A 23,454-nucleotide genomic window follows, 5' to 3' on the forward strand; every position below is an offset into this window, starting at 1 on the left:
CGTTGAGATCATTTTGACGAGTTCTTGACATGCTAACGTTGCATTAAGTCACCTTTTATCTTTTTTTATTAACGTTGAGATCATTTTGACGAGTTCTTGACATGCTAACGTTGCATTAAGTCACTTTTTATCTTTTTTTATTAACGTTGAGATCATTTTGACGAGTTCTTGACATGCTAACGTTGCATTAAGTCACTTTTTATCTTTTTGTTTCACTGAGTTCAGAGCAGATTCTGGTAGAAAGTTGTGTTCGTATACATGTGTGTGTGTTGTGTGTGTTGGTGTGTGTGTGTGTGAGGATGCGCTACAGTTGGATGTAGGTCAAGGAGGTACAGTGGCAGCAGATTGCTCATTAAGTGCCAAACCAAGCAAAAGTCTCCCTCCGAGTGTGTTTTTCCGTGGCACCCGGCCGACCATCTGCCGCTCCTTTATTCATTCATTAAGACGTCTTCTTTGTGTGCGTCTGAGCGTGTGCGTGTCCGTGTGTGCGTTCGTGCCGTGTTGTCAACAGTTGTGTGTCAGATGGCCGGGTCACGTGGCCCACGGCGGCGTCCCATTGGCCGGCGCGTCCAGCTAAAAACGCCGGGCGCACTCCTGAACCGCTAGAGTTTGTTGGGTTGTTTTAGCGGACGCTCTGGGAGGATCTAAAGCTGAGGAACGAGATGACGGAGCCAAAGACTACAACCACCATGATCCAGTAAGTCTGGAGGCTGCTGACCTGGAAGCATGAATGGAAGCAGCTGATGGACGGATTTAGAGCTTCAGAGTCTGGACAGAGACGCGTTTACGTCCACGTCTACTGGCTGGTTTTATTTCCTCTAGACCAGGGGTGGCAAACAGGCGGCCCCAGGGCCAAAACCGGCCCTCCAGAGGGTCCAATCCGGCCCATACTAACTATAAATTTAAAATAATTTCTCGACCAGGACAAGTTGTTTTGATCACAAAGTAAAATACTTAATTGTTCATTGTTTGGTTGTCATTTAGTGTCTCCTTTAAGTAATATTTTGTCTTGTTTTGGTCATTTTTGTCTACTTTTTTGTTCTGTCTTGCATTTTTGCAAAATTTTGTTTAGTTGTTGTTTTTTGGGGCATTTTTGTCTGATTTTTGTAGTTTTTCTCATGTTTTTGTTGTTTCAATTCTTGTTTTTGTCGTTTCTGTCTCATTTTTGTAATACTTTGTCTTGTTTTTGGTGTGTTTTTGTGTGACTTTCATCTTTTGTCTTGTGTTTTTGTCGCTTTGTGTTTCCTTCTTGTCTCCCTTGTGTTGTTTGTCTACTTTTCTGTCACTTTGTTTCGCTTTATTCATTGTTTTGAGCATCATTTCTGTCGTTCGGGGTCTTTTTGTTCCGTTTTTTGCTGCCTTGTTACTTTTTTGTTGAATTTTTTGCCGTTTTGTGTCTCGTTTTTGTCATTTTTGTCTTGTTTTGGTTGTTTTTTGTCTGACTACTGTTGTTTGTCTCATGTTTTTGTCGTTTTGTTTCTTGTATCTGTCATATTGTGAATCGTCTTTGTAATATTTTGTCTACTTTTTGCTGTTTTGTGTCTCGTTTTTGTCTCACCTGTGTTGTTTGTCCATTTTTTAGTCATTTTGCTTCTCGCTTTTGCCATTTCTTTTCTTGTCTTATGTCATTTGTGTAATTTTTGTGTCGCTTTTGTTGTTTTGTATCTTGTTCTTGTAGTATTTCATCCTGTTCTTGTCTGACTTTAGGCGTTCTGTTGTTTTGTCTGGCTTCTGTCGTTTGTCCTTTTTTTGTCAAAGTATAACTTTGTTGTTGAACTTTTTGGCTCATTTTTCTTTTGTTTTGTGTCGTTTGTCTCTTTTTGGTTGTTTTGTGTCTTACTTTTTGTCTTCTTCTGTGGTTGTGATCCTCCAGTAAATCCTCTCTGCTCCAGGTGACTAAATGTTGTGTTCCTTTGTAGACACTCTGTGATCTGGAAGTTGTAATGTGGAAATGATAAACTGAGGATGAGTGTTGATAAAACTGAATTTATTTTGTGTTTAACCTGAACTGGAAAGAGTCTGACACTTTCTCTGATTCCTCCTTTCCTTCTCCAGATCCTGAGCTTCAACCTTCTAGACGAGGGATCTACCCGAACCCGAAACCAAAGCACTTCTAAGAACCAAAGCAGCTCAGAAACCAAACGGAACCGCAGTTTACTTTTTTGGTATTTTTCGTCGTCTACGTTGTAAAGAATGAAGCTGGATAACTCGCCTGCAGACATGAGCACCTGGAGGGAGGTGGACTTCGCCCTGAACTGCACCTACATCGTACCAGATCAGGTGTCGGACCCCAGCTTCAACCTGCCCAAAGCCATGACCTCCATCCCCAGAAACCTCACCTTCGAGTACGGCGCCGACAACGAGGTAAGAGAACCTCCGAAACCGGAACCGGAATCTGTTTTAACACCAGGAAGGGTCTCAGAAACGAGGACTTGTCGTTTGACAAGCAGAAACCTTTAAAAGTGAAATAAAGGTTGAAAAAGAAAACTCAAGGGTTCCAAATGAAATAAACATTAAATGCAAACCGTATAAAGAAATCTGTAACGCAAATGTGCAAGAAAAAACACTTGAAAAAGGTGCAAAAACTGTGAAAATCTGGTATAAAGTGTTACAAAAAATATGTTAAAAAACTATGAAAAGTGAAAATTTGTAAAGCAAATGTGCAAGAAAGAAATACTTGAAAACAACTGAAAAAAATCTGGCAGCAAAGGTCTCACAAATAAAAGTTATAAAACGGCAAAAACTGTAAGGCAAGCGTGCAAGACAAAAATCACTTTAAAAAGTGCAAAAAATGTGATTAAAATTATCACAAAAAATAACTGCAAATCTGAAGCAAGTGTGCACGAAGAAATACTTGCAAAAAGTTCAAAAACTACAAAAATCTGGTAATTACGTGCTGCAAATATATGTCAAAAAATGAAACTTTGTAAAGCAAATGTGCAAGAAAAAATACTTGAAAAAAGTGAAAACATTGTTATATCTGGTGACAGAAATATCACAAAAAATATGTTAAAAATCTGTAAAATTCTGCAACCTTAAGCTGTGAAAATAGCTGCAAATATCTATTTAAAATATTATATTTACCTAATTTAAACGCAGTAGAACGGTTCAGCTTACAGGTCATGGATTGTAAAACAAAAATACAAATTAAAGGTATTCATAAAAATAATGATTTTTGATATTATTTACAATTTTGGCCTGATTTTATACAGCTGACATGTAAATACATTTATTTCCTGTAATTTTCTAGTTTTTATCTGTATTTTAGCCAAACAAGGAAAATCTCTAAAAATAGATTTAAAACAAAAAATATTTACCATTTTTAAAATCCTTTAGATGCATCATTTTTCTGTCAAATTATGAAAAATAAATAACTGTAGCTAATACATATTTTAAAGCTATTTTTAGTGAGTTATGAGACACACAGTCAACTGTACCACGTCTTAATCATCATAAAAGTAACAGAGATACTTATTTCAATGCTGTAAATGTCAGTATTTCTGTTTAATGCCACATAAATGTTGATTTAAACCCAGAATGAAGCCGTGTATCTGCAGCCAAACAGCCGTCTGATCAGTAAAACGGTTTTCAGCTCCTAAACCTGGTTTCTGTTACGTAATTTTCTGTCCGACCATCTGCATCTGAACAAAAGAATCGCTGACTAATGAGTCGGCTTGAATGTGGGCCAGAGGTCAGCGACAGCTTCAGGTCAGACGCTGCTTCTTCTTCTTCTACTTCTTCTTCCGTCCGCTGCTCACCTGAACGTCACCGGAACTGCTTCGTGCACGGAAAATAAAACAATAAAAACAATGTGCTCAGAGCTCAAACACGGATTTTTACGGCTCCACTTCCAATAAATCATCTGTTTACAGCCGTGCACGTCCTCTGTGTCCTCTCCTGACCTGTAAACGTGACACGAGGCACAGATTTCCACCACTAATCACATTTAAAGCTGCAAAATAAATTAAAAATAAGCTGCAAGCGTTATTTTGACGAGCTGACGCCGCATCCACTTCATATTTACTGTCATTTAAACTCAAATTTCTGCATAAGTTGGGTTAAAACTGCAAAAAACTATAAATTTAACCTGAAATTTTTATGAAAAATGCACAAAGAAGAAAATTTTTAAAGGTTTCAAGGCATTAAGTGCACTGTAGAAAGAAATGTGTAAAAAAAACTGTGAAAAATACGCACAGAAACTGTCAAAATCAACACAAATACCTGTAAAAATGATGTCAATTTATCTGATTTTTATACTTTAGTGATTTAATTAAACATTTGAAGTTGCAACCATTAGTTTGATGGATTGTTTACATAATAATGTTGAATCAACTTCAGATTTTGTGTTATTTAAAGTGAAATTTCTGCTTTAATTGACTTAAAACTGCCTTCAGGTTGAGGTAACGTCATGAAATTGGCTGATAACTTCATTTTTATTAACTCTGAGGTCATTTTGGTGAAATTAACTCAATATTTTGTGCATTAGTTAACGCTGCATTCAAGTTCAATTAACATGAAAATATTTTCTCTGTAAATTACTTTTTCTTCAGACTGAGGTGAAGATCAGTTCATATCGCCTTCTCTACCAACTTAACACTGGAGAAACTTCATTTTATAAGAGTTTAAGTTAAAATTCCCTTTAAATCACAAAAAAGTTGAACTGGAACCACATAGTTTGATGAATAACGACCTTCAAAACCAATTGAAACTCAGATTTCTTGCTTAAGTTCTGCTCTTCAACCTACTAAAGATGAAAAAAAAACTTCATTTTATAAGAGTTTAAAGTTAAAATTCCATTCAGACAACAAAAAAAAACATTAACTGGAACCAATCCATTTCATGAGTAACCACCTTAGAAAACTATTTAAAGTCAAATTTGTGCTTTCGTTGATTCAAAACTGCCTTCAAGTTGAGGTAACTTCGTGAAACCAGTTCCAATCTCCTCCTCGACCCACTAAATAGCAGAGAAACTTCATTTTAGAAGAGTTTAAAGTTAAAATTCCCTTCAAATAACAAAAAAAAACCCCACAAACTGGAACCACTTAATTTTGCGAGTAATGAGCTTAAAAACGGGCATTTATGACACTAAATGATAAAAAAATGGTTTAAACGGCACGTTTGATTCCAGATTAAACCCGTTTTGTGGGTATTTATTGGAAAGACGTGACTATAAACAGCAGAAAAGTGGTTTCAGGTTCCAGGGTTTGACTAGCAGTGCTCAGCTGGATGCTAAGTGTTGCTAACTGATACTTAGTGATGTTAACTGCTGCTGAGTGATGCTAACTGATGCTAACTGATGCTGAGTGATGGTAACTGATGCTAACTCATGCTAACTGCTGCTGAGTGATGCTAACTGATGCTGAGGGATGCTAACTGCTGCTGAGTGATGCTCACTGATGCTGAGTGATGCTAACTGCTGCGGAGTGATGCTAACTGATGCTGAGGGATGCTAACTGCTGCTGAGTGATGCTCACTGATGCTGAGTGATGCTAACTGCTGCGGAGTGATGCTCACTGATGCTGAGTGATGCTAACTGCTGCGGAGTGATGCTCACTGATGCTGAGTGATGGTAACTGATGCTCACTCATGCTAACTGCTGTTGAGTGATGCTAACTGATGCTGAGGGATACTAACTGATGCTGAGTGATGCTAACTGACGCTAACTGATGCTGAGTGATGGTAACTGATGCTAACTCATGCTAACTGCTGCTGAGGGATGCTAACTGATGCTGAGTGATGCTAACTGTTGCTAACGGTTGCTTCAGGCCGGTTTTTACGGCTCTCTCAGGTGAGTCAAACGGTTTTCATCATCAACTGATCGACTTCCTGCAGCTCCAAGAAAAGCCTCAGAGGGAAACTGGCCGTGCAGAGAAAGAGAAATTGTTAGAAGGAAGCTGCTTTTTGACGCTCGCGGTTCCAGTTTCTTCCTCTTTCTGTTCCGACTGAAGCGACTTCTTCTTCTCACACTCTCCTCTGTTCCTCCTCTGATGGTTGAAGTCTTTTACAGAAATCTGCTCTAAACTGACTGCAGCCAGTAGTTTCCCTCCATAAAAACTTCATTTAACTGAATAAAATCAACTCAATAACTTTATTTCCCCCCGTCAACCTTCTAAACATCAGAGGAATTAAAGTTCATAAAAACATAAAAGTCACAACTAATAATAAATAAACATATTTTATTTTATTTATTATTATTATTAATTCTTTGTTTAAAAAATATAATTCTTTTATAAATTGTGAAAATAGTAAGGAGATTTTAAAGATTTTAAATATCATAAACTATTAATATATTTTTCAGAATTAAGAAATCATCAAAATACTGTGAATAAAGAATAAAAATAAAATAAATGTAATTTTAAAAACATTTTTATAATTTAATAAAAATCTTTAATGCTCTTAAGTTCTTTTATTTTATTATCTATTTTTTGAAATATCTAAATTTTTAATACATATATATATATATATATATATATATATCAAAAATACAAATATAAAAATTCCTTAAAATGGTTGAGTTTTTAAAAAAATGGTAAATGGTCCATATTTATATAGCACTTTACTATACCTGCAAGGTACCCAAAGCACTTTACATGATACATCACATTCACCCATTCACACACTGATGGTGGAAGCTGACATGCAAGGCGCTAACCACGACCCACCAGGAGCAATGAGGGGTTAGGGGTCTTGCTCAGGGACACCTCGACATCGAACCGGCAACCCTCCGGTTGCAAGACGGCCACTCTACCCACTGAGCCATGCCAATTTGCAAATGTTTAAAAAGAACTTTAAAAATTCTTAAAATACTTATGAGTTTTTATTATATATATATACACACACACACACACACACACACACACACACACACACACACACACACACACACACACACACACACACACATATATATATATATATATATATGTATAGATAGATAGATAGATATAATAAAAAATATTTTTATAACATAAAAAAATTAAAATATTTTTAATAAAATGAATTTATTACAATACAAACAAGCAGATCTGATTCCCTACTCAGTATATTGAGATTTTTTTTTAATTTTTAAAAATGTATTTGAAAAAAATACAATAAAGTATATATATATATATATATATATATTATATATATAGTAAATTACATTTTTATAATATATATAAACACTCCTTCAAACACTGGAAAATAAAGCAGGTCTGATTATCGTCCCAGTATTTTTTTTTCTTTTGCATCCTCTAAAGTTTTTCTAGTGAAGCGTGCCACAAAAAGCAATGAGGGGTGAAGGAAGGAAGGAGGCACGTGGCAGATGGGGCGTCACCAACGGGTGGAGGAGGAGGAGGAGGAGGAGGAGGTGATGAAGGAGGAGGAGGTGTGGGGGGGATTGAGGTTAAAACCAGATGATTAACTTTCGTTGCTCCTCCAGACATCAGGCTTCAACCTGGCAGCCGCTCGGCCTGTTTCCACTCAGGAGGTCAGGGATTGGATGACGGCCGGGAGGGGGAGGGGCTTAACGAGGGCGATAGCGTGGGTCCAGTTGAGACCTCCTCCTCCTCCCTCCTCCTCCTGGACTAGTCGTTAGGAGTCCAGCAGCAGATTCGTTTGTCACGCTACGCTAACGAAGCACAAAGATGCTGTCAGAGACGCTCAGCAGCTCACAGAGGCAACGCACACTAACACAGTAAAACACACTATAACACAACAGCACACACTGACACACAGAAATACACACAATAGTACACTATAAAACACTACAACACACAAAACAGCAGCATAACACACCATAGCACGCAGTACACTACCACACACTGCCGTCCCCCTCACTGACCTCCTGAAGTTGCTTCTGCATCTTTTTCTACATTTCTTTTTTGGTTGTTTCCACTTTAATGTGTAAAAAACAAACTAACCAAAGACACAAATATGACAAAAACAGGAACAGGTAGAAAACTTTACGGTACACAACAACAACACTTTCTCTCTGGTGTGCCTCCGTGACATCCTGCTGCTGCTTCTCCGTCTGTTTTTACAGCATTTTTTAATTATTTTTTTCCCTTTTATGTGCAGAAAAGAACCCAAACGGATGCACGATAAACGCAAATAAACACTACACAACAATAATAACAACACTAAACTATACAAAAAAATTAACTTATTTCTGTCACTGTTTAAAAAATGTGCTTACAACACAAAATAAAAATAAAATAAAAATGAATAAAGGCCACTCATGAAGAGCAGACAGGCAAAAAGTGAAGAAAGAGAGATAAAAAAAATAATTAAAAAAGTAAATAAATGAATTAAAAATGTAGGTAAATAAAGGATAATAGAGAATAAAGCCAGCAAACAAAATAAATGAAATAAAAAAATAAATTGGATTATGAAAAAATAAGAGTAATAATAATAATCATAGGGTTAAAAAAGATACATTTAAAAATAAATAAATAACAAAATTATAAAAGCAAGTAAATAAAGGGGGAAAGAATAAAATCAATGAATAATATCAACAAAATAGAAAAATGTAATTAAATGATTAAAAAAATCTATAAAAATAATGTTAGTAATAATAGTTAATAAATAAAAATAAATACATAAAAAGCAAGTAAATAATTAGTAAAAGGGGATAAAATATAAAAATAAAATAAATAAAATCAAAAAAATCAATCACGTTAAAAAAGGCAATAATTATGATTGTCAGGAAATAAAAAATACCTAAATAAGTACATAAAAAAGAAGAGAATAAAATCAAAATAAAATGAAAAAAATTGTTACATGATTAAAAGGTAATAATAACATTAATAAATATAATAAATGTAAGAGTAAATACATAAAAAATACATAAAAATAAATTGAAAAAGTAAAAGAAAAGAAAATTAACTAATAAAATAGATAAAATAAAAAATAATTACATGATAAATATAAATATCAAATAACTTATAATAGTAGTAAATTAAAAATACATGAAAAGTAAGTAAATAAAGGGCAAAAGAGAATGAACAGGAAAAATAAAATAAAATTTAAAAATCAATGAAACAATAAAAAAAATATGCGTATGTGTGTAGACGGAAACCCAGAGTTTCAGAAAACTTGAATACGTGTTTTTAAATAACGTATGTGCAGATTTTTTACTGCTAAATGTGAATCATGAACGGACAGAAGACTCCAGGATGTCCTCACCCTTGATATATTTTTCTCTTTACATCACGGTTTTTCCGTTAACGCTATTAAAATTGACCCTAAAGCTCCTAAAATGACTCAGTTTCTTCCCAGAACGAGGTCAGGTTGGTTCTTGCTGCGTACGTCAACATTCGTCTGAAAGGTATGGAGGAAAAATCCCATGCATGTCTCATTAATCCATACATTAAGCAACTGTCAGAGCACCTGATTGGACTTGTTTCTGCATCCGTGGGCGTTTAGTATGGAAGGAAAATTTAAAAATATGTAGAAAAATAATAATAATAGGAGCAAATAGATGAAAACATATTTAAAAAATAAATAAAAAAATATAAAAAGCAAGTAAATCAACTGTAAAAGAGAATAAAATCAATAAATAATATAAATGTAATTTAAAAAATATCTGTTACATGATAAAAAGGCAATAATAAACAATAAAAATAAATACAGAAATAAGTCAATAAATAAAAAGTAAAAAAGAAAAAAAATTAAATAACTTTAAAATTTTTTAAATTAATTCTATGGTGACAAAGGCACTAATAATTGTAATAATAATAATAGTAAATAAATGCAGAAAAAAGTAATAAATAAAGGCCAATAGAGAATAAAATATACAAATAAAATATATAAAGTTACCAAATGAAGTACATGATAAAAATCAATAAAAATAATTGTAATAATAATAGAAAAAATATTACATAAATGGTAAGTTAATAAACGGCATAAGAGAAAAAACAAAATAAAAAAATTAAAAATTAATTACATGATAAAAATCAACAAAAAGAAGTGTAATAATAATAGTCAATAAATTAAAAAAACAAACAAAAAGTAAGTAAATAAAGGGTAAAAATAAAGCATAAATTCAACAAATAATAAAAAATAAACAAATAATATAAATAAAATTGAAAAATCAATCATATGATAAAAGACAATAATTTTAAAAAATAGCAAATACATTTCTTTAAAAATTATCCTAAACGCTCAGAAATGACTCACTTCTTCCCCAGAACCAGGTCAGGTTGGTTCTTACTGCGTATGTCAAAGTTCAGCTGAAAGGTATGGAGGAAAAATCTAAAAATTAGGCAACACTCAGAGCACCTGACTGGACTCCATCCATCCATCCATTCTCTATACACCGCTTTATCCTCACCAGGGTCATGGGGGGTGCTGGAGTCTATCCCAGCTGAAGACAGGGGACACCCTGGACAGGTCACCAGTCTGTCACAGGGCTACATATACAGACACACAATCACACTCACATTCACACCTACGGACAATTTAGAGTAACCAATTAACCTCAGCATGTTTTTGGACTGTGGGAGGAAGCCGGAGTACCCGGAGAAAACCCACGCATGCACAGGGAGAACATGCAAACTCCATGCAGAAAGATCCCAGGCTGGGATTTGAACTGGTGATCTTCTTGCTGCAAGGCGAAAGTGCCAACCACAGCCCCACTGTGCAGCCCTGACTGGACTCGTTTCCTCTTAATGAACTGCAGCGTAACCACGTAAAAACGTGAGGACAGCAGGTCACAGTTCAGTGGAGCAGCTCACAGAGTTAGTCCCTTCATTGGTTTAGCTCGTTAGCGCTGGATGTGGGTCACCTGGAGGGTTAACGAGGACGGACACGCTGCAGACCTGAAACCTAAACAAACGTGTAGGGCTGTACCCGAATATCCTGAATATCCGAATATTCGTTAGCTACGGCGGTATCCCCCCCTGTCAGACATTACCGGGCGGAATATTACTGTCTCCCCTCGGCCTGCGTCATCAGTATGATCCAACTGATGATCCAACGCTGTTTTCCAGGTGACGGGAGTTTTCAGCAAAGAGTACATCCCTCAGGGGACTCGCTTCGGACCTCTGCAGGGCGACATTTACACCAAAGACAACGTCCCCAGACAGGCCAACAGGAAGTACTTCTGGAGGGTGAGAAAAATTCATGTTTTCATCACATTTTCACTTTAATAAGCATTTTATAGCTGTGAAGAAAATCAAAAAAGTGAGGTGTGTTTTTGTAAAATGTTTGTGTTTTTTGGTTTCCTAACCATTATTTTTTTTGCACGTAAAAAAAATAAGAAAAAAATTTACAAGAAGGAAATAGTCGTTGTTTTGAAGATTTTTTAATACCAAAGTGCCAAAAACCTGAATTTGTGCTTATTATTCTAATTATTATTATTATTATTCATTAAAATAATATAATTTTATTATTATTATTGTTAATTATCACTTTGATGTGAAAGTCTTTTTTTAAAAAATAAATTAAAGTCAAAAAAGACAAATTAAATCGAGAATTTAACGTGAAAAGTAAAAATAAAGCTGATCTATATATAAGGAAAAATATAAATAGTATAAAAATAAAATTTTTCAAGATAAATTCTGGTCAAAAATGGCAAATTAAATCAATAATTTAGTGTGAACAGTACAAAAACATTGATTTTTAAAAAAAATTTCGACAGAGCAAAAATTAAATAAAAAATGTAATTCATAAATAACTTAAAAATAAATTCTGGTGAAAAGCAGCAAATTAAATTGTGAATTTAATGTAAAAAATTAAAATTTAAAAAAAAATTGTTCAGTGCGTAAAATTGGTCACTTAAGCATAAGTTTTCTGTACATATAAAAATCTAATAAAAATTATAACATTAATTAAAAGAACATTTTTTTGAAGATTAATTAAAAATAAATATATAAATATATATATTAAATTTATTATAAAACATAAGAAAATGCATTTATAAGAAGAAAACAGACATATAAACAAATAAATCTGATCTATATGTAACTTTGGTCACTTTAGCATTTATTTTTTGTTCATAAAAAATACAAGAAAAAATATTAAAAAATTATGAACACAATTTTTTAAGATAAATTCCGGTCAAAAATGGCAAATTAAAAAAATTATAAGATGAAAATAAACACTGCAATGTCAGTTTCATTTGTTATTTTATTAATTATTTTTTATTCTTTTTTCTTTAACTGTTTTACCTATACATTTTATTTTATTATTTTTATCAACTAATCGATTTTAGAAAATAATTTCTAATTTTATTCTATTTTCATTTTTTTGCTTCTTTCCTATCTATTTTATTTATTTAACATGATTATTATTATTGCTGTTATTTTTGTAATATTTTTTAATCGTCTAATTGATTTTTTTACTGTTAATTTTAAAGGTTGTGTGTGTGTATAAATACATATAGAAATGTGTGTAATACTTCAGTAGATCAGGTCAAATTATGGGAAAGTTTAGAATCTAGACATGAGAAATAAGGACGGTGGGAAAAGTGAAGGAGATGCAGACAAAAAGAAAAAACCAGAAGTTTCACTCCAGATCGGTACGTCAGTCAGAAAACAGAAACGCTTTCACAGCCGGCGGCCGGTCAGCACTTGGTGAGAACTTTAGAGGAAGTTGGTCACCGTGGAGACGTGAATCGGCCGCAGGTTTTCCCAGAAAGCGCTGTGAGATCCTGGCTCTGTGATTCCCAGCTCTCTCTTTCTCTTTTCTCTGTGTCACTGTGGGAGTTTTTCTTCTTCTGCTGAGTCAGTTCCCTAAAGGACGTTTTCCTTCCGGCTGCGTTTCCTGTAAACCTGTCAGGGGTTCGTTTGTTCCTTCTGAAAGAGTGAAAGTCAGGAAGGCGTGGCGGAGGCTTTTTACTCCGTCATCAGCCTTTCTCTCTCCTCTGGTGTAATTACCTCTCCGGCACGCACTCCACGAATCAGATGATAAAAAAGCAGGAAGTGTTTGAGCCACGCCTCCGACCTGAAGCCTTTAAAGAGTCTGACGCTGCTGAAACACAACAGAAACACAGAAACCACCCAGAGAGGAACACTGAAGCTCAGGGTTATTGTTGTACATGGCAGAGGTGATTTATTCTCCCTTTAATGGACGTCTCAAACACCCCAACGAGCCTCATCTTCATCATCCTCCTCTTCTTCTTCTTCTGCAGATTTACAGCGGCGGCCAGCTTCACAACTTCATCGACGGCTATGACGTCCAGCGCAGTAACTGGATGCGCTACGTGAACCCGGGGCGCTCCCTGGCCGAGCAGAACCTGGTGGCCTGCCAGAACGGACGCGACATCTTCTTCTACACCATCCGGCCGGTGGAGCCCAAGCAGGAGCTGCTGGTGTGGTACAGCCCCGAGTTCGCCCAGAGGCTCTGTAGAGAGCAGGACGACGGCAGCAGCAGTGAGTGGAGACCGTGAAAGGGTGTTTGGATGGAGGAACACTGTAAAAATGTGGCTTAGATGCATTTAAAGGGGATTTCAGGGGCGTTTAGATCCAGAAAAACTCATCTGCAGCCTTAAAAATCAGCTTTAAATGCACTTTGTGATGAATTAACTCAAAAAAATCATCTACAACCAAAGAAAATGTGACTTAAATGCATTTAAAGGTGATTTTAGTGGCGTTTAGAGCCAGAAAAACTCATCTACAGCGTTAAAGTACAAAACTAAATGAGTTAAATGACCTTTAATTCAATAAGCTTCAACTAAATCAACTAGAAATGATTTATTGTCTCCTTGACCTACTGACTAGAGGGACTTTACTTTTATTTAAATTCCCAACTTAAATGCTTTAAACTGAACAAACTTGCTTTTTATTTTACATTTTCTAAGTTTGAGAACTTCCCTCTTAACATTAAGACCTCAGAGTTTCAGCTGTTGAATCCAGTTTTTTTTTTACAGATTTATGTATTTTTTATTAATTGTTATTATCATATTTTCATCTAATTGATTTTTAATTTTATTTATTTACTTAATATATTTTTATTATTTAATTTATGTATTTTTGCTTTATTGTTCATATTTAAATAATTCATTTTAAATGTAAAATATTTTTATTGCCTTTTTAAAGTTAATAAACACTAGAATGATTTTATTTTAATTAAACTGCAAACTTAAATGCTTTAAACTGAACAAAATTCATTTTTATTTCACATTTTCTAAGTAAGATTTTTTTATATTTTTATTTTTAAAAAATATTTTATAAACATATCTCTATGAATAAAATATAGATATATACAAAATAAAATAAATTAGTACTTCACTACTTTTGCATATATTTTTAATCTATTATTTTATCTTTCTATTGTCTAATTGATTTTTTTTAATTTAATTTATTTCATTATCTTTTACCCTTTATTTCCTTATTTATGTATTTTTTTTAGTTACTATTCTTAATATTATTTTTGATTTTTTTGTATTTCATTTTTGTTGTACAAAAGCAGTTCTAACTTTATTTAACAAAGACTCACGGAGAGTTTGAGCCACGCCTGTTTTCCTTAAACTACAAAAAACTAAACAATGCGTGCTGGGAAATCTGCTCTAATGCTTCTTCTAAACTTAATTTAAGTTGTTGCTTTTAATTCATTCAAGTCATCAGATTAAGTTAAAATGATATAAAAACCTTCACTTTTAATTCTGATAAATACAAAAATTTAAGTTCAGTTAACTACAAAAGAGCAAAAATAATAATTAATTCATAAATTAAATTCAATAAATTAGAAAAGGATGTTTTACAGTGAAACTGTGAAGCCAAATATTGACAAATCTTCACAGATTTATCAGAAATCTCCTTAAATTCTCTTAATTTGACTGAGAAAGAAACAAAAAGAGAAAGAATGAAAGACCGGCGGCTCGTTGACTCAGAAGAATCCTTTTTGTTGTTTGTTATGAGATCAGATCAAAGATTAGATTTCGATCCCTGCTGAACGAAAAGCAGAAAAAGAAAAAGATCTCTGCTCTGACTCGAGAGCTGCAGTTTGTGGTTTCTGTCAGGATGTTTTCTGGTCAAAGTTCTGTGTGAGTCAGCTGCTATTAGCAGAAATTCAGGTCCTCCTGGATGATTCATGATCCACCTGATCTGTGACTAAAGCTTTTATCAAACTGAATTCTGGTCTCAGTTTTTCATCCGCGTGGCTTTGGAAGCTCAGACGTGTAAAAACTCTGCAGGAAACTCAGTGGAGGTGAGAAGCTTTCTCAAAGACGGAGTGAGAGAATGAAAAAGGGAAGAGCGTTTGCTTCTTTTCTTCTTTTCTCTCTGCGGTCGTTTCGGTGAGACGTCTGAACCCAGAAAAGGTTTCAGAACTAAACCCAGAACGAGCAGCGACTCCCACGTTAAACCTCAACCTCACACAAACTGAAACTACAGTTTACCATCAGAGGAGAGGCGTCCACACGTCTGCCTGCGTTAAATCACTTTATGATGATTTGTTATTGGTCAGCCTGAACAGCAGATAAGATCACATTTATTTTATGGCTGATTTCATCTTTTATGTATTCATGTTTTTATTTTATTTATTTTCTATTATTATTAATATTTCATATAATCTTTTTAATCACCCAATAGTTTGTATTTTTATATTGTTAATTTTATTTCACTCTATTTATTTATTTACTTATTTATGTATTTATTTCATTCTCTTATTCCCTTTATTTATTATTTATTTTTTAAAATTATATTTATTTACTATTATTATTGTTATTATTATTTTATCATCTCTTTTAACCACTCAGTTGTTTTAATTATTTTGTTAATTCTATTCTATTTTACTCTTTATTTATTTACTTATTTAAACATTAATTATTATTAGTTTTGTCATCTTTTTTCTCATCCAATTGTTTTCCTGTTTTTTCACGTTTTTATTTATATTTTATTTGACCCTTTATTTTTTTTACTTATTTACCTATTTATTTAATTAATTTGTTTTTATTATTATTTTATTGTCATTTTTTATTTATATTATTATTTAATTCTCTTTCACTATTTATGGGTTTATTTATTCACTATTATTATTTTATCTATCTTTTCTGTCAAATTAATTTTTAAATTAGTGTATTCTATTTTACCCTTTATTTATTTTTATTTTTTTGAAAACCATCTAATTGATTTTTAAATTTTGTTTATTTAATTGTTTTTACCCTTGATTTAATTACTTATTTATGTAAATAGTAAATCTTTTAAATTTAGTTACTTTTATTGCCATTTTTGTCATTCATTTGATTTTTAAATTATTATTAATTTTATTCTCTTTTGTTATTTGCTTCTCCTCAACCTGCTAAACATCAGAGTGACTTTATTTTTAAAAACTTTAACCTTTAATTGAAATTTCTTTGTTAGTTGATTTAAAAACTTCATAAAATCTGTTTTCACTGCTGGTAAGAGGAGATCTTTGGATTAAATGTGTTTGATTTTCCTTCAGTCAGACTCAGTATTGTCGTTCTTTCCTCCAGAATACTCGGATGAGAACCAGGAGCCGGCCTCGGTCCGACCGGCCCAGCAGACGTGGCTCCGGGATCGAACCAAGGAGGAGGTGAAGGAGGAGGAGGAGGAGAAGATCGACGTGGAGCTGCTGGAGAGGGACACGCCTCCCGACACGCCTGACGACCAGATCATGGACTTCAGCAAGAAGGTGGAGAAGGAGGAGGACCGGGAGGGGACGATCCGGGACCTCAGGGAGCCGGGTCTGGACCTGAACCCGGCCTACGTCCAGGAGCAGCAGCAGCAGCACCTCCAGGCTGCCCACAGGAACCTGCCCCTGCACCTCCACGGCCTCTACAGCCCCCGGGAGGGCCTGGTGTCGTCCTACCCCCTCTACCCGCCCTCCAGGCCCCTACAGCCGGCCTACCAGTTCCTGCCCCCCTACGGCCCTCACTACCCCCGCCTCCTGCTGCCCTCCTACTCGCCCCCGTTCCCCGGGATGCTGCCCTCCAGAGGCGCCCTGAGGTACGGCGGCTACCTGGGCTCTGACGGACTCCCGTACCCCCCAGTGGGAGCTCCTAACCTGCTGCCGGTGTCGCTGCCGTTCTCTCCGTCCCTTCAGGGCGGCCTGAAGGAGCTCACCGCCAACGTGTCGCCGCCCCGAGGAGCGCCGGCCACCCCGGAGCTGTCGCCGCCTCCCAAGTCGCCCGAGTCGCCCGAGAGGTCGCCGTCCGGCTGCGAGGAGGCCGTGAACCTGAGCCTGACCGCCGCCAAGACCAGCAGCGCCCCCCGCAACGGGCCGGGCCACAAGTCGCTGCCGTACCCGCTGAAGAAGCAGAACGGAAAGATCAAGTACGAGTGCAACATCTGCTCCAAGACCTTCGGACAGCTCTCCAACCTCAAGGTAGCCGCTCCGCGTCCTCCTCACGCCGTCTGAGAAATGTATTCTGAGTTTTAGAAACGAAAAACGTGACTCCAGAGCTTCTCTTCATCCTCAGGTCCACCTCCGAGTCCACAGCGGGGAGAGGCCTTTCCAGTGCAGCCTGTGCAAGAAGAGCTTCACCCAGCTGGCTCACCTGCAGAAGCATCACCTGGTCCACACCGGAGAGAAGCCGCACGAATGCCAGGTAGGTTCACAACCACAGAACTGCTATCTGCACTGTAAATAAAAAAAAACAGCAAAAACATCACAATCTACACTGTAAATAGACAAAATCATATAAAAAGCACAGAAAAAAATCACAATCTACATCGAAAATAGAAAGAATCCAGAAAAAAACTAAATAATCCCAATCTGCACCATAAATAGACAGAATCCTGTAAAAAAATGAAAAGATATGCTCAAATCCTAATCTCCACTTTAAATAGACAAAATCCCATAAAAACCCTCAAAAATCAGAATCTAAACAGAAAAGACACAAAATCCTGTAAAATAAAAACAGAAAAATCTGAATCTACACTGCAAATAATCTAAATCCTTTCAAAAAACTGCAAAAATATATTTTTCTTTCAAATAGCAACAAATATCCGTAAAAGAAAAGTATTTTTGCTAATTTGAATACAGAAAAAGTTGTGTAATTTTACAGTTAAATGTCGCAAAAAATGATTATTAAATCAATTTCTGTTTGTTATTATCTGTATCTTAACACAATTTTGTGCATCATTTTCCATTAAAATAATGGCAAATATGCTAAATAATTATTTTAAATACAAAACAGTGCAGTTTTACAGTCAAACGCTGACAATGAGCAAAGTATTTTTAACATGGACATTATTTATAGTTTTGGTCTAAATTAATGTTCTATTTTCCTGTAATTTTAATAGTTATTATCTGTTATTTAACCAAACGGGGAAATGTTCAAATGGTGAAACAATTCAAGTTCAAACTTTCACTTTTACAGAGCGGTCGGTTCAAAACGAGGAAGTTTTCTTCAGAATTTCCAGAGAAGCTGCGATGTGATCTCAGATTACATCATGAAAAAAAAACAAACGTAAAAACGCTGAAAAACAAACTGCAGGTCAGAGTTTTCCCGTTTCTCTGGAAACACGAGTTCTTGAAAATTACAGATGAAAGTTTTATTCTCTCTCTTCAAACCGTGATGTAAAAACAAGAGTTTAGTGTTTATCCTGTAAAAGAAATGGAAAAAAACATGTAAACTACCCTGTGAAGAAAATGAATACTGAAAAAATATGTTTTAAATCATAATTTATGTAGTAAACAGAAAGAAACCCAGAAAAAACATGCTCAAGATCAGAATCTACACAGTAAATAAACAGACAACACAAAATAATAATCTACACTGTAAATAAACAAGATCGATGAAAAAGAAAAAATATGTTCCAAATCATAATCTACATGGTAAATGAACAAAATCCTGTAAAAAAATAACAGAAAAATCATAATCTACACTGTAAATAAACAAAATGTTGTAAACAAACAAAAACCCTGAAAAATGAAAATCTAAACCGTAAAACAGACAGAATCCTGTTTAAAAAACGATGATTTTGAACATATTTCTTCATTTACCAGGATTCAGTCTACACTGTAAATAAACAAAATGCTATAGAAAATAAAACCCTGAAAAACTTAATCTATGTCGTAAATAAACAGAATCCTGTAAAAAGATAACTGAAAAATCATATTCTACATGGTAAATAAACTAAATAGTGAAAAAACAAACAGATAAAAATGTTAGGAACCATCATCTACATGGTAAAAAAAAACAAATTCCTGAAAGATAACAACTAAAAAATATGTTCAAAGTCCTAATCTACAGTTTAAATGAACAGAAATAAAGTGTTATAGTTTTATTCTGTCCTCTAAGCGGGACGTAAACCAGCGTTCACACTCTGACTGCTTTCCTTCTGCTCACGTCGTCCGCTCGCTTTCTTTCTGCTTCTGTTTGCTGACAAACACTAAACCGTCCCTCCTGTGTGACGTCATCGGGAACAGGAAGAACCCGCTCACTCACCTGCCTCCTTTCTGTCCTCCAGGTGTGTCACAAGCGCTTCAGCAGCACCAGCAACCTGAAGACTCACCTGCGGCTGCACTCAGGTGAGAAGCCGTACCAGTGCAAGCTGTGCAGCACCAAGTTCACGCAGTACATCCACCTGAAGCTGCACCGCCGGCTGCACAGCGGCCGCGACCGCCCCTACCGCTGCCCGCTGTGCGCCCAGGCCTTCTTCCACCGCTTCTCGCTGTGCGTCCACCAGCGCGGCCGCTGCCTCGCCGGCGCCCCCGCTGGCACCAAGGGGCTGGCGGAGCGCTTCGACGCCAGCCAGGAGGCCGACTCTCTGGCCGAGACGGCGACGGCGGCGCAGCTGGGCGAGGCGGTGGAGCGCTGGCTGGCCCGGACGCTGGAGGGCGACGGGAAGGAGGACCAGCGGGAGGCGGCGCTGCTCCTCAAGGCGCTGGCGGCCGCCGTCGGCACCCCGGTGATGATGTCGTCGGCGCCGGCCTATCAGGAGCGAGCCAGCGTGGTTCACCTGCACAAGCGGCCGGCGGTGAAAACGGAAGGACAGTGAAAGGAAAGAGGAAACGAACTGATCCAAAACAAACAGCATTCCAAAGACTGGGTTTGAAGAGGGACGGCGTGCCGTTTAAGCTGTGAAGTATTTAAAACTTTTCCCGCTCAGGTAGAGAATCTTTGTCGTGCTTTAACTTATTACTTTTTCTAAAAAGAATGGAGTCATTTTATTTATTTAGTCGTACCATAGTGTGTGTGTGTGTTTTTTTTATTACTTCTATCTGTCGACGTTTCCAAAGATTTGATCTCTGAGGAAAATCTAAAATGATTGACTCAGGAACGACAGCGTGCACTCTAAAAAGGAATGAACGGGTCCTAAAAAGTCTAACTTATTGTTTTACGTAAAGTTTTTACGTCGCTAGCATTACTTCTGATCGGTTGTTGTCGTGCTAACGTTGCATTAATTTAATGTTTTGTGTCATTTAAACTCAAACTTCTGCACTAGTTGATTTAAAAGTAAATTTATGTTGAGGTAACTTAATTAAATTGGCTTGATAATTACATTTTTATCCTCCTTAAGTCTAACATTTTGAGTTCCATCCTCATCCTGTAAAACACTAGAGGACCTTTATTTATTAAAATTTGCTACTTGAAACTTAAATTTCATCTTTAATTGACTGAAAAGTGAAATTCAAGTTGAGATAACTTTAAAAAAATTGGTTTATATGGTAAATTTTCTTTACTTTGAGTTGGAGCAACTTAATGTTTTTAATTTACGAAGTTAAAAACTTCATAACGCAATTTAGCTTTAAAAATCCCTTTTTAAAGTGTTGCAATATAAGTTGGAGCAACTTGTTTTTTTATATTTACCAATTTAAATACTTAAATTTCTGCACAATTGACTGAAAAGTGAAATTTAAGTTGAGGTAACTTAATTAAAATTGGCTTGATAAGTTAATTTCTCTTGATTTTGAGTTGGAACAATTTTTTTTTTAAATTTGCCAACTTAAAAATTCCATAATCAACGCAATTAAACTTAACATATCCCTTCAAAAAGTGTTGAAATTTGAGTTGGAAGAACTTAATTTTTATGAGTTTTCAACCAAAGAAATCGTGTTGATGCTACCAAATTTGATTGAAGAGGAAAAGCTGATTCCTCCAACTCAGTTTAGTTTGTTGGTTGAACATAATATCAGGAGAAGTTGTCATAACTCAATTTTTTTTTAATTTTCTTGAGCCCAAACCTTATTTTTTAGAGTGTGGTTTGTTTGGTTGTGCTGCGTTTTTTTCAAACAAGTGTGAGTGAATATCGGAACTGTTTGTGGTTATTTCATTTATTTATGATTAAAAGGGAAAAATCAGGTGTCTTGAAACTGTAATAATATGAACAATGAGCATTTGCCAAACTTACAATCAAACAACATGAATGTGTTCACCTTTTTCTGAATTTTCTGACAACTTTCATCAAAGACTCACAAGAAAATGTGAAAATACAGCAACAAACAACGTGTTTTCCTTCTAACTTGCAGCTTTTCACCGATTTCAAACGTTTCTTACACAGAAAGCTTTACTGCGAATGTCCGCGAGCTTCGTCCAAATGTCAAATGTTGGTACCTCATTTTCAGTGATGCAAAAAAACAAACAAAAGCACAATGTTACAGCTGCTTTTTTTACTTGTTTGTGAAGCACTGGAACAAAAAATGCAATGAGGTTTGTCTTTTGGAACTTTACTACTGAGTCAGTAACAAACTTCTTTTAAGGTTTTGTAGGTTTTATTTTTTGCTTCTTTTGTACAGTTGGTTGGTTTGTGTAGTTTATTTTTGCAAACAGGTTATGAGATGTTGAGAATTTATATGTGAGAGACTATTTTGATGATACTTTTATATTTGTATGATGTAGCATATTAAAGATATTGTTTCTATACTTCTGAGTGTCTTGAGTGTGTTTTCATGCAGGAGAAGATTCAAAAAGTTGAAAACAAAACTAGTTTTATAGAATATTTTGGCTGAATTTAGAGATTTTTCTGTGTGTTTTCACCCAGTCAAGACATTTTAAAGCTTCAATATCTCCAGAAATAAAATTACAACAGCCATGAAAGCTGGTGAGGACTTAGAATAGTTTCCATCAGATCAGAATGACTGAATGCATCCAACAGAGGACAGAATTTTAATTACTGGAACCTTGAAAATGAATTGAAGTACAAAATTATCATACATGGCTGCTGTAGTGTCTCCACAAAGATTCCAGTGAGTGTATATATATATGGATGGAAGGCAAAAATCAGCCTCATACGTTGGAAAGTTTCACATGAATCAACATGAAGCATCTCTGCACATTGAAAACCAACATCTAGACCTCTATGGACACCTACATCTAGACCTCTATGAACACCAACACCTAGACCTCTACGAACACCAACACCTAGACCTCTACGAACACCAACACCTAGACCTCTACGAACACCAACATCTAGACCAAAGTTTGTCCTCTATTGGATCCATTCAATCATTGTGATCTGAGAAAACTATTCTCTCTGAGTGCTCAACACATTTCATGGCTGTTGGAGTTTTATTTACGGAGATATTAAACCTTGAAAATGGCTTCACAGATGTTTTTGAGATGAAAAACAGTCCGTGTGAAAATGGAAAGTTCTCATAATTCAATCAAAAAGTTTTACTTTACTTTGAGGTCATAAAAAACAAATAAATAAGCAAAATCTGAGACGATGCAGCAACAAATTCCCAAAAGTCTACATAATCATTCACAGAAAGGATGTACAGGTAGGCTGGTCTTAAAGGTTCAGGTAGGTTCAGGGAGAAAACCTTTACTGCCAGATAAAACCAACGTTGTTAAGGTTGAAAGACGTCCATTGTCATTCTTACAATAACAGGACTGTTGTGATTAAAATGAGAATTAAAGCCCCATTGTTGAACATCCGTCCAAACCTGTCAGGTCACAGTTTATTTATTCTCGTCTGTCTGGCTTCAAGCTTGACCTTTTGGATATAAAACATCATCACACCTTCATTTCATCCTATTAGACGTCTAGAAACGTGAACTTTTTTGTCAGAATTCATGAAATGTTTGGTTTCAGTGACAAATATGTCTTGACTTTTGACCACGAACATCTAGATTTTGTTTTACTGCCTGAAATGACTCATTTTTGCTTTTTGCATTTTTTCTTGCTGGACTCTACAATATTATTGAGCAAAACTGTGAAAATATGTAAAATAACAGTCTAAAAATGATTAAGAAATGTTTAATCTTCATTTACATAATAATTCTTTGTAATATCTGTAAAATAATGCTATGTTTTGCTCATTATAATACAAAAATGCACAATTTTACAGTCAAATGTTGTCAGAGAACAGATTACTATTAGAAAAATTATAGATCTTTAATTTATTAATCATTATGTATGTTATCTTAGGAGCAGGAAAAATACTTTCTAACAGTTAATATCTAAAACAATATTGTTTTTTCTGTGATTTTACTAGATATTAACTTTGATTTAACAAAATAGGACAAAGCTAATGAATTTGTACATTGAATAACCAAGAATAAATAAGATCATCATAGAAAACGGCTTTCTTGTCTGGTGTTGTATGTTGGATAAATGATGAC

At 35.3% G+C, this 23,454-nt stretch overlaps 1 protein-coding gene across 2 annotated transcripts; it reads left to right on the forward strand.

Moving 5' to 3' along the window:
* The first annotated feature begins 606 nt into the window (after positions 1-606).
* On the forward strand, positions 607-21,754 carry LOC110966044 (PR domain zinc finger protein 1-like). Of its 2 annotated transcripts, XM_022215277.2 has the most exons (7): positions 607-697; positions 2,056-2,364; positions 10,971-11,090; positions 13,112-13,352; positions 16,397-17,268; positions 17,363-17,491; positions 19,359-21,754. In XM_022215277.2, exons 2-7 carry the CDS (start codon positions 2,194-2,196, stop codon positions 19,887-19,889), a joined length of 2,064 nt encoding a protein of 687 aa, XP_022070969.2. In that variant the 5' UTR covers positions 607-697; positions 2,056-2,193; the 3' UTR covers positions 19,890-21,754. The 2 variants fall into 2 exon arrangements, with proteins under 2 accessions (XP_022070969.2, XP_022070968.2); XM_022215276.2 differs by lacking the exons at positions 607-697; positions 2,056-2,364; positions 10,971-11,090 and adding an exon at positions 12,917-13,027.
* Positions 21,755-23,454: the final 1,700 nt, after the last annotated feature.

This window comes from Acanthochromis polyacanthus, chromosome 11, assembly GCF_021347895.1.
Source record: "Acanthochromis polyacanthus isolate Apoly-LR-REF ecotype Palm Island chromosome 11, KAUST_Apoly_ChrSc, whole genome shotgun sequence".
NCBI classification, from domain to species: Eukaryota; Metazoa; Chordata; class Actinopteri; family Pomacentridae; genus Acanthochromis; species Acanthochromis polyacanthus.

Excerpts from the sequence above, each read along its gene's own strand:
- LOC110966044 (XM_022215277.2), top strand. The coding sequence starts at position 2,194 with ATGAAGCTGGATAACTCGCCTGCAGACATGAGCACCTGGAGGGAGGTG. Across the intron at positions 2,365-10,970 it reads AGTACGGCGCCGACAACGAG|GTGACGGGAGTTTTCAGCAA; the intron begins GTAAGAGAACCT and ends GCTGTTTTCCAG. Across the intron at positions 11,091-13,111 it reads ACAGGAAGTACTTCTGGAGG|ATTTACAGCGGCGGCCAGCT; the intron begins GTGAGAAAAATT and ends CTTCTTCTGCAG.